The sequence below is a fragment of the Denticeps clupeoides genome, chromosome 12 (assembly GCF_900700375.1).
Source record: "Denticeps clupeoides chromosome 12, fDenClu1.1, whole genome shotgun sequence".
Taxonomy (NCBI): Eukaryota; Metazoa; Chordata; class Actinopteri; order Clupeiformes; family Denticipitidae; genus Denticeps; species Denticeps clupeoides.
The window spans coordinates 18,787,580-18,806,167 of NC_041718.1; the positions used below are offsets into that span (position 1 = coordinate 18,787,580).

At 50.1% G+C, this 18,588-nt stretch overlaps 3 protein-coding genes across 4 annotated transcripts; 1 reads left to right on the plus strand and 2 right to left on the minus strand.

Moving 5' to 3' along the window:
- Positions 1-30: 30 nt before the first annotated feature.
- pusl1 (pseudouridine synthase like 1) lies at positions 31-3,599 on the plus strand. Of its 2 annotated transcripts, none has more exons than XM_028999065.1 (8): positions 31-453; positions 552-609; positions 1,109-1,296; positions 1,821-1,961; positions 2,132-2,302; positions 3,079-3,133; positions 3,271-3,433; positions 3,521-3,599. In XM_028999065.1, the coding sequence occupies exons 1-8, from the start codon at positions 404-406 to the stop codon at positions 3,559-3,561; spliced, it is 867 nt and encodes a 288-aa protein (XP_028854898.1). In that variant the 5' UTR covers positions 31-403; the 3' UTR covers positions 3,562-3,599. The 2 variants fall into 2 exon arrangements, with proteins under 2 accessions (XP_028854898.1, XP_028854897.1); XM_028999064.1 differs by having other exon boundaries at positions 37-453; positions 1,812-1,961.
- Positions 3,466-8,587, minus strand: ddx19b (DEAD-box helicase 19b). The gene is made up of 12 exons (XM_028999063.1): positions 8,263-8,587; positions 8,093-8,147; positions 7,966-8,004; positions 7,738-7,873; positions 7,273-7,365; positions 7,080-7,182; positions 6,856-6,970; positions 5,815-5,992; positions 5,355-5,592; positions 5,117-5,279; positions 4,043-4,234; positions 3,466-3,967 (listed from the first exon to the last, which is right to left on the minus strand). The coding sequence occupies exons 1-12, from the start codon at positions 8,317-8,319 to the stop codon at positions 3,906-3,908; spliced, it is 1,431 nt and encodes a 476-aa protein (XP_028854896.1). The 5' UTR covers positions 8,320-8,587; the 3' UTR covers positions 3,466-3,905.
- Positions 8,588-16,225: 7,638 nt separating this feature from the next.
- On the minus strand, positions 16,226-18,241 carry camk2n1a (calcium/calmodulin dependent protein kinase II inhibitor 1a). Its single transcript, XM_028999101.1, has 2 exons — positions 17,699-18,241; positions 16,226-16,624 (listed from the first exon to the last, which is right to left on the minus strand). Exons 1-2 carry the CDS (start codon positions 17,865-17,867, stop codon positions 16,518-16,520), a joined length of 276 nt encoding a protein of 91 aa, XP_028854934.1. The 5' UTR covers positions 17,868-18,241; the 3' UTR covers positions 16,226-16,517.
- Between the last annotated feature and the right edge of the window lie 347 nt (positions 18,242-18,588).

Here is an 18,588-nt window from a genome sequence, read left to right on the forward strand (position 1 = left end):
ATTCAACACTGGTGGTGTGTCTGTGGTGGGTTCTGCGGGAGCGTGGCTGTTGTGTTAATTCAGGAGAATGATATTAGGGTGGTGCAAAATGTTTTCATTTGATGTTAAAAACCAGAGAAATGTAAAATGGGAGCAGATAATAACCTGAGCGTTATTTTTAAGTAGAGGAATTCATCGATAGTCCCCCAGTTGATTCGAAAAGTGGGCGGGGCAGCCGCCGTGACGTCACCACACAACAGAAAGTGTGACCGGTTCTGAATTCGTTCTGCGCTTCACCGCGGCGGTTCGAGCTCTCACGGCCACAGCGCCGTGTTTCCGTGCCGGGGGCGAACGTCGGGTGTGAGAGGAACCCCGCGGTTCGATTCGGTTCAATGCAGTAAGCTGATCGCGAGTTCGGACCCACATGCGCTGTCGATATCTGATCTTTTTCCAGTATGCGGGGACCAAATTCAGGTAGCGCCACCATCTTGCTTGTCAGCCAGAGACAGAATTCCCTTCCCTCCCGGTCACCAGACAGGTTTAAATAACACGACCCTTCACTGTTCCTCTAGTGGCGTGATGAAGACTCCTCCTCACCAAGGAGGAGAAGGAGTCCAGAACTTCCTGGAGGTCAGTAGGTCAGATGGGTTTTCTCTGATTGAAAGTCTTCGCTGGACAATCGACAGTCTCTTTCGCCCCCATCCGATGCATAACCTTTTATAATTTCTGAGTTCACTAGAATTGTTATTACCTTTCACCCCACTAACACAATTTAATATATGTTCAGAGCTGTAAAAATACCTCCTTAAAATGTACTTAAGTACAAAAAAAAAAGCGCTAATACAGCGATGCAACATGGTTCTAATGTCCAATTAGAATTTTTGTGATTAGATGTAGACATTAAGTTGTAATGACACTTTTTTTAAATCAAGAGGATAGAAACTTAAATAGATTTGATTGTATAAAAAATTGTCAATAGCTTATAACCGAAAAGATGGATTTCACATAATGTGGGTGATGTGGTGAGATGCAATGGAGTTAGATGAAAGTCTCCAGAAATGGACAAAAAAAGAACTGCAGCACAGTGGCGAATTACGTCTGAGTCTGAACTTCCCATCACCGTCGGCAGGATGCAGTGCGGAAGCTGCGGCCTGTGAACCAGGTTTCAGTGTCCATTTCCAGCCGGACGGACACAGGAGTCCATGCCCTTTGCAATTCGGCTCACGTGGACATTCAGCGCAAGGATGGCAGGGCCCCGTTTGAGGAGGACGTCCTGGTCGACGCCCTGAACCACCATCTGAAGCCAGAGCCAATCCGGTGAGACCCACCTGCTGAACGGCACGACCCCATCAGGTTAGAGGCTGTGGACTGGAAACGCAGGATCTTTGCAGGATCTTTGCAGGATCTCTCTGGGTTCTAAGTTTGAGGTCCAGAGAAACATCACCTGTGTCCAGAGCAGTGGGTGCAAGCTCTGATTTTATTGATCTAGTCTTTAGAACATTATCCACTTCTGTGATTGGTTTACTGTCAGGAGTCTGTGTGTGTGTGTATGTGTGTGTGTGTGTGATGATACACAGTGACGCAGGGAGACCAGTTTCACCACTTTGTTGAGTTTCTTTTTTTCCCCCGTAAGGGTCTGTGTCTGTGTAAATGTCAATCTGTGGTTGCCATAGAAACAGATTTAAATGATTTAGAAATTAATAAAACACGTATTAAATGATTTCAGGTCCATTTAGTTTTAAATTTAGGATGAACAAATGTGTGTTTTTACTGGGGAATGATTATCGGATGTTGGACATATGTGAATTACTGATTGTTGACCTTGCGCTCAGGGTGATCAGGGCTCATCATGTGCCGGGCGACTTTAACGCTCGATATCAGGCCGTATCGCGGACCTACGTCTATCGCCTGGCAACCGGCGCCCCCCATATCACACTGATGCCGGTGACTGAGAGTGGCCTGTGCTGGTCGCTACGAGATACGTGAGTTCTTCAAGTCTCATCATCTCACACACACATACAGAGTGCTGCTTCACCCTCACTGCTTTATTCAGGACGGTTACTGATTTCCCAGAATGCATCACTCCTCAGTTAACATGTCAGTGTCGTGAAACCCAACATAAAAAGCTCAGTCTGTGCCCCACCCATGGCAGAGAGTTGGATGTGGACGCCATGCGCCGGGCCGCCACCGTGCTGCAGGGGACCCATGATTTCAGCAGCTTCCGAGCTATAAACTCTGAGACCCCCTTCAAGAACCCACTGAAGACCCTGGATGTGGTGGAGATGCAGCCAGGCACTTCCTTCACCCAGCAGCACTTTTACAGGTCAGTGTGGCCACCGGCACAACAATCCATAACTGATATTCCATCCATCCAACCAACCAGACACCATCCACAACTCCTATTCCATCAATCCAAACAGACACAACTCATATTCCATCAATCCAAACAGACACAACTCATATTCCATCCATCCAACCAACCAACCAGACACCATCCACAACTCATATTCCATCAGTCCAACCATCCACAACTCATATTCCATCCATCCAACCATCCACAACTTATATTCCATTTATCCAACCAGACACAACTATCCACAACTTATATTCCATTTATCCAACCAGACACAACTATCCACAACTTATATTCCATCCATCCATCCATCCATCATATTCCATCCATCCCTCCCTCATATTCCATCCATCCATCCCTCCCTCATATTCCATCCATCCAACCAGACTCAACTATCCACAACTTATATTCCATCCATCCATCATATTCCATCCATCCCTCCCTCATATTCCATCCATCCAACCAGACCCCAATCATCCACAACTTATAAGTGTGCGTTTCTCAGTGGCACATTGGCAGTTTGGGATTTGAAGCAGCAACCCTCAGATTCTGGGTCTGTTTCCTTACTTGTTAGGCCACTACAGCTCCATTTGGCATTTGAGGTGGCGAATTATTTAACTTTGAAGGTCTGAAGCCGCAAAATTTTAGCTCCTGTAAATGTTTGCAAAACCAATGTAGTCCACGCTTGGATATACAACTCGCCTTTTCATGTGTAAATGGTTGAAAAGACGTTTCCTCTCTTTTAGAGACATCCAGTTTTGGGAATTAACCTTCAAGAGTCGCTCCTTCCTCTACAAACAAGTGCGTACCATTTTATTATATCTGTAGCTGCACCAACAGTTCACCTCTTTAATGTGATCAAATTCCATCCTCATTGTGCAGGTTGAAATGTATTTTTTGCTATTTGAAGAAATGAACGATGATGTTTATTTGTGAAGGTGCGCAGGATGACCGGAGCGCTGGTCGCTGTTGGCCGGGGGAAACAGAGCGTCTCTCAGGTCGGGGAGCTGCTGGAGGCCCGCGACTCCCTGCTGTACCCCCAGAACACGGCAGCACCTCCTCACGGCCTCTTCCTGACCCGCGTAGAGTACCGAGAGGCAGGTGAGCGCTAAGCAAAACGATTCATCACGAAGTTAGTTTACAGGGCAAGCTGGAAAGAACCCTCAACGTTCTGTTTTATTCCCCCAGACCTCAGGAGAGAACAGCAACACACGAACGTCGACACGTGAATAATTTGTTAAATTCTGTATTAAACTATTTTTCTTCAGTCCTGTGAATGTCTCTTCATTCCTGGAAAGACCTGAACATTCCAAAGTCTTTTTTTTTTTTTTTCCCTCCATTTCTTCCTTTCCTCCATTGACCTTGACTTTCATTGACCTTTGTGATGGCAAAAAAAAAAAAAAAAACCTTGGTCATCCATTGTGTGTCCAGAATTCATTGGGAGGGAAAAATGTGAAAGTTCTAGATTTTATTAAGATTTACAAAGTGTGGAAATGTTTTAAAAACCAGGACATTTTATAAAAACGCGCCCCAAAACTAAAAAAAACGTGCTGCAAAGTCCACCAGATGCTGCTCAGTTGGCAATTTTCTCAATTTCGTCCAAATCGTCTGTGTCCAGCTTCTCGATCTTTTTATCTGTGAAGTCAAGAACGTTTTTTTTAGAACCAGAACTGAGGGTTATCCGCCGAGAGGTGGGTGTAAACTACGTACTGAAGTGCTCCTGGATGCGGTTCAGGATGTTCATGCTGGCCTTGCTGTCCACCATGTTGATCGCCAGACCCCTCTTCCCAAAGCGCCCAGTCCGTCCAATCCTGTGCAGGTATGTCTCGTTGTCCGGATTACCGTCTTTATCCACTGGCAAATCGAAGTTGATCACCACAGACACCTGCTCCACGTCGATACCTGTAATCGAATCAGAAAGCCAATTCTGATTTCATTTCACCACGAATGTGGTTTCATTAGATGAGGGTTCTCAAGCCTTTTCCCATCAGAACAAGTCATTGTTCCCGTAAGACTGCGCGAGAAGCGTTTTTCTATGTACTTCATTATACATCCATCCGTGTGTCAGATTTCCAAACAGACTTTTCCAAAACTATGTTTATTTGGTATTCCATGACTTTTCCAGGTTTTTAATGACCGTAAGAACCCTGCCTTTAAAAGGTCCCAACTAGAATTTTTTTTTGCTTTTATTTCGGTCTTGTTGGTCCCCCTAATACTGTAGCTGAAGTCTCTTTCCAGAATTCAGCCGTGGTGCAGAATTACAGCCACTTTGATCCAGTCCCACAATGAGATTTCCCAGGTCGCTTTAAATGCTAATGAGGAGGCCGCAAACAGGAATTAAATGTTGCCATTTTCCCAGAAAAAGAATAAAATGAACCCATTGGTTCTTCAGAATCTCACAAGGCAGAGCTCGTTTTTACATCCGATCACAGAGCAACTGCAATGCTTACACCTAGGTGGTAGTAGCCTAGCAGGTAACACACTCGCCTGTGAACCAGAAGACCTGGGTTCAAATCCCACTTACTACCATCGTGTCCCTGAGCAAGACACTTAACCCTGAGTGTCTCCAGGGGGGACTGTCCCTGTAACTACTGATTATAAGTCGCTCTGGATAAGGGCGTCTGATAAATGCTGTAAATGTGCACGTGTTGTCTTTTCTAGCCACTGCAGGACCATGGACAGGTTAGGAGAACTCGTATTAAATCATCTCACATTTTCATGTCATGGAGCAGGGTCAGAAGTCACATGATGACGGTAAATGACCCTGGAACATGGATAACACACCTCGTGCACAGACGTTGGTGGTGACCAAGACTTTCTCCTTCCCATCTCGGAAACGTTCGATCACTGCGGCCCTCTGCTCCACCATCATCTCCCCACTTAGTAGCGCCACCTGGTGGCCCTCCCTCGACAGCTCTGCAGCGAGCCAGCCGGCCGTCTTCCTGGTCTGTGGCAGCGAGGAAATGAGTTAAGAACGGTCTAGTAAAAATGCACAACCTGCTGATGAAGGTAGCTGACGTACGTGGCAGAAGATCATGGCCTGGGCGATGGTGATGGCACCATAGATGTTGCACAGTGCCTGGAACTTCTCCTCCTTGCAGTTGCAGTTGACGTAATACTGCTTGATTGTGTCCAGGGTCTCCTCCTCCCGTTTCAGTTTGATGATGTTGGGTTCGGGGACTATTCTCTTGGCAAAGTTCCACACGCTCTCCTCAAACGTGGCGGAAAACAGCAGCATCTGACAGTTCTTGGGCAACATCCTAGAATGACATGGAAACCTGTCAAGAGCCTTCCTGGGAATTCTGCACACTGACATTCCCACTTTTCTCCACAGCAGAGAAAACTAATTAAACCATGAGAACGGATGGGATGTAGGGCCGAAATTATCTAGGCTTTTTTCTCCCGTTAAACAGCATGTTAGTTGCAGACCTATTGGAACGTTAAATCCCACCTCATTCTGACCACCGGGACTGAAGACCCACCTCTGGATGCGGATGCTCTGGTCCTGGTGACCCTGTGTGGCAATCATGACGTCGGCCTCGTCCAGCACAAACACCTTGATCTTCTTGGGGTCGATGAACCTGAGTTTAGAGCACCAGTCCAGCACTGTACCCGGCGTGCCGATCACAATCTGTTCCTGGAGCTTCACACCACGGTCCACTATACATTGAGAATTATAATGATCATCCGCATCATGCTGCAGTCATTCAACTACCAAGAACTTCAAAAGTAAACCGCTTCATTAAGATCTCATTTTTTGCTTTTTATAAATGTGTATGTATGTTTTTTTTTTTATTATTATTATTATTTTTTATTTAAAAAAATATAAGTCTTAGTGTCCCCTAAAACTGTATCTGACGTCTCTTTCCAAAATTCAGTCTTGGTGTAGAATTACAGCCACTTTGATCCAGTCCCACAATGGGATTCCCCCATGACGTGCCGTTTCGGTGTCTGTTGCTTTAAATGCTAATGAGGAAGAGAGAGGCGGGACGAGGAGGAGAGCGGCCCGTAGAAGTTGAGCAGGCATTCGCAGAAGTAGCGTCATCGACACCATTCACCAACCACAATGTTTGCCGCAGACAGGAAGTAGTGTCAACGTTTTTTTCCAGAAAAACTTTAATGAACCCACTGATTTCTCTAGAGTCTTGCGTGGCTGAAGTTTAAAATAAATAAATAAATAATTGTGCTCATTAATCACTGAGCAACTGCAATGCTTCACATGTTTGGAAGCCACGGCGGTTAGTGGAATGTTTTAGGGGAGGGGCTGGAAATTCTCTGGGCAGGAAAAAGCATGAGAAACGGGAGGTAACCTTTCCCCTTATGACATCATAAGGGGACAAATTCCAGATCAGACCACCTGAGCTGCCGCTCTCTGAACGATCAAAACACTTTATACACGTCACCATTTCTAGCCACTGCAGGACCATAGACAGGCTAGGGAAACTCGTATTAAATGTTAAATAATCTCACAGTCAGATTTTCATGATAGGGGACCTTTAAAACACACTCAGAGCACTGCTTACATTTGTTTCCTCGGATGGCGTACATCAGCTTGACCTCAGGGTAGAATTTGCCCATCTGCTCAATGACCTTTCCAGTCTGCAGGGCCAGTTCATACGTGGGCGACACGCAGAGACACTGAAGAAACAAGCACCAGTCAATCGCAACATTTACCCACACGCCATCAGTCCACTTCCCTAAGCCACTCTGGGAGCAGGGTACTTTACAGGGACAAATCCGGACACACCTGAGGCCATCGGTTAGCCGGGTCCACGTGACTCAGCATCGCCAACACAAACGCCGCCGTCTTCCCAGTTCCGGACTGGGACTGAGCGATCAGGTTCTGTGGGCTGGAGAGGGCCGGGCAGGCAGAGACAACAATCTTATCGTCAGATCAGGTCCGCGTCGGGAAATTAAAGCACAGATTCAAGGCCACTCACGGTTCCGCCAGCATCATGGGCAGCGCCGTCTCCTGGATTTTGGAGGGTCTGTTGAATCCCATGGCGTAGACGCCCTGCAGGAGCTGTGGCTTTCTGTTCAGAAGCAGCGCACATTCAGGACGGCCAGAGAAAAATTCTCAAATAATTTACAATTGTATTTGTCACATACACAGTCATACATGGTATGATGTGCAGTGAAATGCTTTAGCAACTGCAACAAACCTCAATATTGCAAATATACAATGAACCAATATGCAAATACTGCAAACATAACCAAATGTTACACTTATGTTATTAACATAAAATATGTGTAACAGGTAGTTAAAAATGTTTAAAAAATGTGCAAAATTAAAAAGTTTGTGCAAGGATTCTGGGGGGGTTGAGGTTGCAGAGGTGATTGAAAGTGAAAGTGCTGGCCTGTATTAGGGGTTCTATGAAGTGTTGAAGCAAAGAGAACCCACTCACAAGCGCAGCTCCTCGAACGACCTGACCGAGTACAGCGGAGAGTTGGGGTCCCTCTGGAGGACCTCCACCTGATTGGTCGTGTTCACCAGGTTGCTGCGTATCAACTTATTCAGCAGAGACTGAGCCGCTCGGTCGTCTGGAAGAAAATAGAAAGAAAGAAAAGTTCAGGCCCGGAGCTGCAAGGATAATTTGAGCAACGACAAATTAGTTTGGTTGAAAAAGTCCCACCGTCGTCCTTCTCCTCTTCACTCGGTCCGGTCTGAGCACCTGGGAGAACAGTCCCAGGTCAGCGTTAACAGCACGAAAATCGACATGATGCCGGAACGTAATTGTATTTTGTAGCCGCCGCTCTCACCGTTTTCCTCCGGCTTGGGCTCGTCTCCCTTCTCGCGGATCCGCAGGCCGCCGATCTGCTCGTTCGAAAAGAAAAGTGTCATTTAAACCACGGGCCACCACAGGCGACATTTCTCGCCGACTTCGCAGAAGCCGCCGACGCGTGTGGACCGTGAATGGATCGGGCCCTACCGACTCCGCCGCGGCCTCCTGCTCGTCCACCGCCAGCGCCCACGAGTCCGTCGCCATGATGCCTCGACGAATTAAAAAAAAAAAGTGAATAAAATATAACGGGGGCGCTGTCCGTTCGGCCGGCAAAGTTTCACTCGAAGCCTAAAATCCCCACAATGGCGACATGGGAAACAGTCCCGGTGCGCTGAAATCTCGGTCCGGCCGGAACGCGCTGCCGCAAAGAAGAAAGGTTCCGGGCCGGACACGTGACAGAAAGCGGCCGCGTTCGCCGCCGTCCTGATTTTCGGGAACTACGGCGCGGTCAGTTGGTTGATCGATGTCACGGAAACAGGCGACAGAGACTCCGGGTCAGTGGTTGTCCCGGTCGCGCTCGGCCGCTGACTGAAGGGAAGGTGAAATTCCCGCTGTGCGCAGTTCCGGTCGCCACCAGCAGATGCCGCCACACTCCCGCACTCATCACACTTACATAATTGAGCTAAAATAAATTAGCAGGTGGACGGAAGGATGGGTGCGTTGGCGGCCACGTGGGTGGATATAACATGTGTTTGTTTATTTATCTGTCCATGATATATTTCAGAAAGAATATGTATGGATCATCACATGCACTAATTAGCATTCATTTATTATCATCTGATTGATACTGACCCCTACGACCTTTAGGCATGGACTCCATTAGTCCTTTGAAGGTGACCGCTGTTGTATCTGTCGCCGGTTTGTCAGCAGCAGGTCCTTACTGGAAGTTGTGAGTTGGTCCCTCAGTGGGTCAAGCTTATGTTTCCAGAACATGCACATGCTGGATTGGATTCAGAACTGGACATTTTGGAGGTCAGCACCTCAAGTTGCTGGGCCTGTGGCAGAGTGCATTTTCCTGACTTTGGACCTTCAGTTTTGCTTCAATTTGAAATGAACATGTTAGAAAAAAATGTTGCTTAATTAAATGTATTATGCATTCTATTTATTCAAATTTTTGTGTATTTTAATTAAAACAAATTCACTGTCATTTTCAACCATTTCCAGAATAAGGTAACTATTTCTTAAAATTGTGTGTGTGCTTTGTGCATTCATGTGCACTTTATTGTGCATTTTATTATGACATATATTATATAAATATATATTAATTTAAAAATCCACTCATATACTGTCGGGATGTGTTTCTATATCAAATAGATGTTTTTAATTCATTTAGTTTTAGTAGTTTTATGGGGTAGTTTCATGGGGCAGTGGTGGCCTAGCGGTTAAAGAAGCGGCCCCGTAATCAGAAGGTTGCTGGTTCGAATCCTGATCCGCCAAGGTGCCACTGAGGTGCCACTGAGCAAAGCACCGTCCCCACACACTGCTCCCCGGGCGCCTGTCATGGCTGCCCACTGCTCAGATGGGTTAAATGTAGAGGATAAATTTCACTGTGTGCACTGTGTGCTGTGTATCACATGTGACAATCACTTCACATGGACCACAGAGATGCGGTGGTAGTAGCCTAGTGGGTAACACACTCGCCTATGAACCCGAAGACCCAGGTTCAAATCCCACTTACTACCACTTACTACTTATTGTGTCCCGGAGCAGGAGTGTCTGAGTGTCTCCAGGGGGGGACTGTCCCTGTAACTACTGATTATAAGTTGCTCTGGATAAGGGCATCTGGAAAATGCTGTAAATGTAAATCACAAAAAAAAAGGATGAGTCGATGCTGCGGAGGACGCCACACTGAAATGGCGAGCCACAGATTCATTTGGATTCAGAGCCACGGCCCGTCTGGCTCCCTGAAACGAGACCCGGGATCCTCCACGCCTGTCTGCCTCCTGCGTTGGTGGATTTCACCAAAGCTCAGGGCCCGACGGCTGCTTTTTCAGGGCCGTGTATGAATTCTGTAATAATTTATTGATACCGGCAATTAAAGTGCACATCAATAATGAAGTGTTCCTTTTGTAATGCTGACACCCAAGCCTGCCTTTGTGTCCCCTCGTTCAGAAAGACGTTGCATCATTATTTCCCCGCGTTTGACGCGTTTCATTTCTGCACAGGTCAGCGGTTTGAATGATCCTGCAGTCGTGTGAACAGTTCGTAAAAACCACTTTAAACACGGCACTCTCCGATCCCGGCCGGGGCCAGCGGGACATACACCTCGGGCCCAACCCAGCGACCAATGGGGGACTTCCATCGGGGACGACATGTTTTATTCAGCAGGGCGGCTTACACGGTTACGCGTGTAACCGCGTGTTGTCCCTTCTCTGCCGCGGAGACGGAAAATAATCTCCATGCAAAAGTTGCCTCGTCCGAGAGCCGAGGGTTCTTCTCCCCAAACGTACGGAAGATCGATAGCAGCCGGTTATGCAAATCTCCACGTGCGCACTTCTTCTCAGCGGCCGCGCCCATTTCCTCATTTACCGGATTCGTACGCAACAGAGGCGATGCGGGATGGATCCTGACGTCAGCGACAGGCGGCTTCTGCTGATGCTCTGTTAGAACCCCCCACCAACCCCCCTCGACGACTTTGCAGCAGCCAAGAGAGCAGAAGCCTGTGATGGTTACTATGGCAACAGTCCAGTCGGCCAACGGCGTGTCTCCGCGCTGTGCACGGCGTGCATACTGAGCGCGGCTCTCCGTGTGCTGCCGGCACCAGCAGTCCGTTCCGGTGCGGCGCGCTCGCCGGGCCCCGGGGGGGGGGGGTCAGGGGTCACGCGATGTGGCCAACGCCGGTGCGGTGAACGAAAGTGGCTCCAGGCGCGTGAATACTTCATTTGCGCTCACCGCCGTGACCTTTCCGGAGGTCAGGGCCGCGTTCCGCCGCGTCACGATGCAAATTCCGGGGGGGGGGGTATCCTGCGGACCGTCGCGCGGCAGAGGCGGGAAGCTGATGCAAATGCCATTTTTTGCATGTCTGTGTGTTACACCGCCTGATGGCCGGTGGTTTGGGTTATTTCCATCCATCTCCTGGTGCTGGTTTTGGACGGAGGGAGGTGGTGTCGGGGACCAGGTGTCCCCTTCTGGGCTGTGCTGCATCCAAGGTGGTCCCTGCGGTGACCACCTCTATGGTGGCTGGTAATTCTGCACCGGAAGCCAAACCCGCCGTACACCAGCATGGGTCAGTGGTGGCCTAGCGGGCAAGGAAGTGGACTCGTAGTCGAAAAGTCCTGAAGTCACTGAGGTGAGAAGTGGAGGCCCCACCAAGAGGCCGAGATGAACGTCGATCAGCCTGCGTGTGCATAAGAGACGTGTGGAACATCTGGAAGATGCCTGCTGGACTCACCCTATTATGGCGACACAACACGTTTTTCTACACAGAGAAATGGAACTTCTGCAGAAATGACGACTACCACGATAAGAACATGTTCTGTCAGAGCGGAGTGTCCCGGTGGACGGGGGTTAGTGGGATGATGACCGCTTCCTGTTCAGTGATTATTTAGTGGATGCCTAATTTGCATGTGTGAGATATATATAGCTACGTCATCGAACCCGATGGGAATTTTCTTAACCTGTACCACGGAATCCCACACAGATGAACTTCTTGTCCCACACTTGGTCTGCTTGCATCTGGCCAGAAGGTGGGGGTGGGCATTAAATGGCATCCCCTCCATTAGCCGAGCCTCGGGACATGATGGAGAACCTCCGTTGGTCTCGACGGGGTCGCGGCTTTGTGAGTCGAGTGACAACAGAGTGACAGCGTCACAAAAAATGTCCACCATTTTCCACCATTTGCTTTAGCTAAAGTTACCGCAGTTACCTAAAGTAAAGTAAAGTGTAGTGATTGTCACGTGATACACAGCAGCACAGCACACGGTGCACACAGTGAAATTTGCCCTCTGCTTTTAACCCATCACCCTGAGTGAGCAGTGGGCAGCCATGACAGGCACCCGGGGAGCAGTGTGTGGGGACCGTGCTTTGCTCAGTGACACCTTGGCGGATCGGGATTCGAACCAGCAACCTTCTGATTACGGGGCCGCTTCCTTAACCGCTAGGCCACCACTGCCCCAAACAGGGATTATCTGTCATATGTGGGATTTCCTGGAATCTGGCGGTGGCACCGAGAACCTGCAATTTCATGCGAGGTGGGTGGAGTAAGGGGAAAATGAGGCATAGGTTCCAAATTGGGGACCGCCATCGGACCTTTTCCACCAGAGCCGTGGAAAAATGAACCAAATGCACGTGGCAGGGCCGAACCCGGCACGTTCCTGCGAAAAGATTCTGATCGCGTCCACCTCGCCTCCCTCCTCCACTGGAAGCGGCGCAGCTCTCGCTGCTGCTGCATGGCAGGTGCATCCGCTGCCATGGCAGCCGGCCCCAGTGCAGCCTCTTCGCCGGCGGTTCGGACGGGGGGGCTCTCTCTCCGGTGCAGACGTCGGGGAGCTCCTTGATTCGGGGAGCGGCGAGGAGCCGCCGCAAATGTCACCCACAAAAAAACCCCCAAAAAACTCAGGTCCGTCTGCTGTCACCCGGCTTTAAAAAAAAAATCTCTTTATTACGGAAGCCACGGCAGAAACGTGCGCGGAACCACGACGGCGGTGCTGCCATGCATGAGGAGCTATAACACCGATATGAACGTGACCACCAGGACCACCAGGAGAACATGACTCTCGGATTATATTTGGCACACCTACGACGATGGCGGAATACAACAGGGACATATTGAGTCCGGTAGCCGCGTAATGATCATTACCGCAACATTCGGAATGCGGCCCGGTGCCGGAATGCGGGAAATGAAGCGGAAATCGTCCTTGTCCCTTCATATCAGAGCGGCCGCTCACATTTCGAACACCGAAAAACGCGTCGCTTTCTGTTTTAAACAAAGGTGTCGATAAAGGATGTCTCGTTCGTGTTCACGTTTGGAAGAAGAAGACGAGTCCGGCCGGCCACCACACCTCATCCCCGCACCGGATGGCACTCGGGCGCGCCATCATCCCTCCGGCGTTGTGTGGAACCCAGGGGCCTCTGGGGGGGCCCTCAGGGCCGGCCATCGCCGCTCCTGGACGCGAGGTGGTGATGAGATGGCGCGAGGGGACCGGGGACCGGGGGGGGTCGTCACGTCTTTAGGTAGAAACCGGCGATTGCTAAATGTACAAAAGAGTCTTTGGGACGTCAGTCCGTCTACACGCCGCCGCCGCCAGCGGAGGAGGAGGAGGAGGAGGAAGAGGAGGAGGGTTTCTCGGTCGCCTTCTCAGGCGTCTCCTCAGCTTCAGCATCATCTTCAATTACTGTCACACACAGAGAGGATTACAGACCGCTGTACAGTTACATTGTACACACACACACACACACGATATCAATAACAGATCGATCAGAAAGTGTCTGATACACACACACACACACACACACACACATGATATCAATAACAGATCGATCTGAAACGTGTCTGATACACACACACACACACACACACACAATATCAATAACAGATCGATCTGAAATGTGTCTGATACACACACACACACACACACACACGATATCAATAACAGATCGATCAGAAAGTGTCTGATACACACACACACACACACACACACACACACACACATGATATCAATAACAGATCGATCTGAAACGTGTCTGATACACAGGTCAGCGGTTTGAATGATCCTGCAGTCGTGTGAACAGTTCGTAAAAACCACTTTAAACACGGCACTCTCCGATCCCGGCCGGGGCCAGCGGGACATACACCTCGGGCCCAACCCAGCGACCAATGGGGGACTTCCATCGGGGACGACATGTTTTATTCAGCAGGGCGGCTTACACGGTTACGCGTGTAACCGCGTGTTGTCCCTTCTCTGCCGCGGAGACGGAAAATAATCTCCATGCAAAAGTTGCCTCGTCCGAGAGCCGAGGGTTCTTCTCCCCAAACGTACGGAAGATCGATAGCAGCCGGTTATGCAACCGGCGGTGCGGTGAACGAAAGTGGCTCCAGGCGCGTGAATACTTCATTTGCGCTCACCGCCGTGACCTTTCCGGAGGTCAGGGCCGCGTTCCGCCGCGTCACGATGCAAATTCCGGGGGGGGGGGTATCCTGCGGACCGTCGCGCGGCAGAGGCGGGAAGCTGATGCAAATGCCATTTTTTGCATGTCTGTGTGTTACACCGCCTGATGGCCGGTGGTTTGGGTTATTTCCATCCATCTCCTGGTGCTGGTTTTGGACGGAGGGAGGTGGTGTCGGGGACCAGGTGTCCCCTTCTGGGCTGTGCTGCATCCAAGGTGGTCCCTGCGGTGACCACCTCTATGGTGGCTGGTAATTCTGCACCGGAAGCCAAACCCGCCGTACACCAGCATGGGTCAGTGGTGGCCTAGCGGGCAAGGAAGTGGACTCGTAGTCGAAAAGTCCTGAAGTCACTGAGGTGAGAAGTGGAGGCCCCACCAAGAGGCCGAGATGAACGTCGATCAGCCTGCGTGTGCATAAGAGACGTGTGGAACATCTGGAAGATGCCTGCTGGACTCACCCTATTATGGCGACACAACACGTTTTTCTACACAGAGAAATGGAACTTCTGCAGAAATGACGACTACCACGATAAGAACATGTTCTGTCAGAGCGGAGTGTCCCGGTGGACGGGGGTTAGTGGGATGATGACCGCTTCCTGTTCAGTGATTATTTAGTGGATGCCTAATTTGCATGTGTGAGATATATATAGCTACGTCATCGAACCCGATGGGAATTTTCTTAACCTGTACCACGGAATCCCACACAGATGAACTTCTTGTCCCACACTTGGTCTGCTTGCATCTGGCCAGAAGGTGGGGGTGGGCATTAAATGGCATCCCCTCCATTAGCCGAGCCTCGGGACATGATGGAGAACCTCCGTTGGTCTCGACGGGGTCGCGGCTTTGTGAGTCGAGTGACAACAGAGTGACAGCGTCACAAAAAATGTCCACCATTTTCCACCATTTGCTTTAGCTAAAGTTACCGCAGTTACCTAAAGTAAAGTAAAGTGTAGTGATTGTCACGTGATACACAGCAGCACAGCACACGGTGCACACAGTGAAATTTGCCCTCTGCTTTTAACCCATCACCCTGAGTGAGCAGTGGGCAGCCATGACAGGCACCCGGGGAGCAGTGTGTGGGGACCGTGCTTTGCTCAGTGACACCTTGGCGGATCGGGATTCGAACCAGCAACCTTCTGATTACGGGGCCGCTTCCTTAACCGCTAGGCCACCACTGCCCCAAACAGGGATTATCTGTCATATGTGGGATTTCCTGGAATCTGGCGGTGGCACCGAGAACCTGCAATTTCATGCGAGGTGGGTGGAGTAAGGGGAAAATGAGGCATAGGTTCCAAATTGGGGACCGCCATCGGACCTTTTCCACCAGAGCCGTGGAAAAATGAACCAAATGCACGTGGCAGGGCCGAACCCGGCACGTTCCTGCGAAAAGATTCTGATCGCGTCCACCTCGCCTCCCTCCTCCACTGGAAGCGGCGCAGCTCTCGCTGCTGCTGCATGGCAGGTGCATCCGCTGCCATGGCAGCCGGCCCCAGTGCAGCCTCTTCGCCGGCGGTTCGGACGGGGGGGGCTCTCTCTCCGGTGCAGACGTCGGGGAGCTCCTTGATTCGGGGAGCGGCGAGGAGCCGCCGCAAATGTCACCCACAAAAAAACCCCCAAAAAACTCAGGTCCGTCTGCTGTCACCCGGCTTTAAAAAAAAAATCTCTTTATTACGGAAGCCACGGCAGAAACGTGCGCGGAACCACGACGGCGGTGCTGCCATGCATGAGGAGCTATAACACCGATATGAACGTGACCACCAGGACCACCAGGAGAACATGACTCTCGGATTATATTTGGCACACCTACGACGATGGCGGAATACAACAGGGACATATTGAGTCCGGTAGCCGCGTAATGATCATTACCGCAACATTCGGAATGCGGCCCGGTGCCGGAATGCGGGAAATGAAGCGGAAATCGTCCTTGTCCCTTCATATCAGAGCGGGCCGCTCACATTTCGAACACCGAAAAACGCGTCGCTTTCTGTTTTAAAACAAAGGTGTCGATAAAGGATGTCTCGTTCGTGTTCACGTTTGGAAGAAGAAGACGAGTCCGGCCGGCCACCACACCTCATCCCCGCACCGGATGGCACTCGGGCGCGCCATCATCCCTCCGGCGTTGTGTGGAACCCAGGGGCCTCTGGGGGGGCCCTCAGGGCCGGCCATCGCCGCTCCTGGACGCGAGGTGGTGATGAGATGGCGCGAGGGGACCGGGGACCGGGGGGGGGTCGTCACGTCTTTAGGTAGAAACCGGCGATTGCTAAATGTACAAAAGAGTCTTTGGGACGTCAGTCCGTCTACACGCCGCCGCCGCCAGCGGAGGAGGAGGAGGAGGAGGAAGAGGAGGAGGGTTTCTCGGTCGCCTTCTCAGGCGTCTCCTCAGCTTCAGCATCATCTTCAATTACTGTCACACACAGAGAGGATTACAGACCGCTGTACAGTTACATTGTACACACACACACACACACGATATCAATAACAGATCGATCAGAAAGTGTCTGATACACACACACACACACACACACACACATGATATCAATAACAGATCGATCTGAAACGTGTCTGATACACACACACACACACACACACACAATATCAATAACAGATCGATCTGAAATGTGTCTGATACACACACACACACACACACACACGATATCAATAACAGATCGATCAGAAAGTGTCTGATACACACACACACACACACACACACACACACACACATGATATCAATAACAGATCGATCTGAAACGTGTCTGATACACACACACACACACACACACACAATATCAATAACAGATCGATCTGAAATGTGTCTGATACACACACACACACACACACACACGATATCACACACGATGGTTAGACCTACACACACACACGATGGTTAGACCTAAACTACATTTCGTTGCCCTGTACTTGTACATGTGTAATGACAATAAAGTTGAATCTAATCTAAAATAACAGATCGATCAGAAAGTGTCTGATACACACACACACACACACACACACACACACATGATATCAATAACAGATCGATCTGAAACGTGTCTGATACACACACACACACACAATATCAATAACAGATCGATCTGAAATGTGTCTGATACACACACACACACACACACGATATCAATAACAGATCGATCAGAAAGTGTCTGATACACACACACACACACACACACACACACACACACACATGATATCAATAACAGATCGATCTGAAACGTGTCTGATACACACACACACACAATATCAATAACAGATCGATCTGAAACGTGTCTGATACACACACACACACAGCACTGTTATATAAACAAAGCGGGTGCTCCCTAAACTCCACACACACAGACACCCTGCGTTGCTTTGTGAAGGTGCAGGTGGATGCGGGGTGCAGCAGGGTGCAGTAGGGTGCAGTAGGGTGCAGCAGGGTGCAGGACCGGTTGCTCTCTCTCTCTCTCTCTCTCTCTCTCTCCCTCACCTCTCTTGCTCCTGCCGATCTGGCCGAGCTTCGGGGGTCGCTTGTTCTGCGTCCCGCTGAAGAAGTTGTTGGTGTCCTGCAGGCGGCAGGTGAAGGACAGGTGCTCGTCGTCGCCGTCGGCGGCGTACGGCGTCATCTTCTCCTCGCTGAACGGCAGCACCTCCGACATGGTGGTGACGCGGCTCGGACTCGAACCTCCGGCTCTCCACCTGGCGCGCGGGCGCGGGGGCGCGCGCGCACGAGCCGCGCTCCGGGAGCGAGCGAGCGAGAAAAAACGCGACGCGACGCGACGCGACGCGCGGAGAGAAGCCGAGGGATGGAGGATGAGGAGGAGGAGATCTTCCTGGCGCAAAATGGCGAGATCCACCTCACCTCACCTCTCCACGCCGAAAACACGCGGAGGGAGGACCACACCCACTCCGCATGAATTATTCAACTTGCATTCACAGAGAGGCCGTTACATCAGAATATTGATCATGATGGACGGATGGATGTTTCATGTTCTGCTCCTGTCCTGCACCCCACGCACGACCACGTCTTCTAGTCGCGCGGGAAATGGTGTTTTATTGAAGTGACGTGATTCTGTAGTAAATAACGTGCAGCGTGTGTGTGTGTGTGTGTGTGTGTGTGTGAAGACGGTGGGAAGGAGGTTTGAACCCGCAGTGCTGCGTATTAAATAATGAAGCTGCTGCCGCACGGTGGCGCTGCTCGCACACTCATCACACACACACACACACACACACACACACACACACACCTCTGCAGTGTGACTTTAATGACAAACCAAGCAAAAAACACAGGCGGCTCCGGAACATCTAGAGAAATAAACAGCGGCAGTACTCGTGTACAGATGCATTATTGCATATTAAACAGGGAATATTATTTATTAT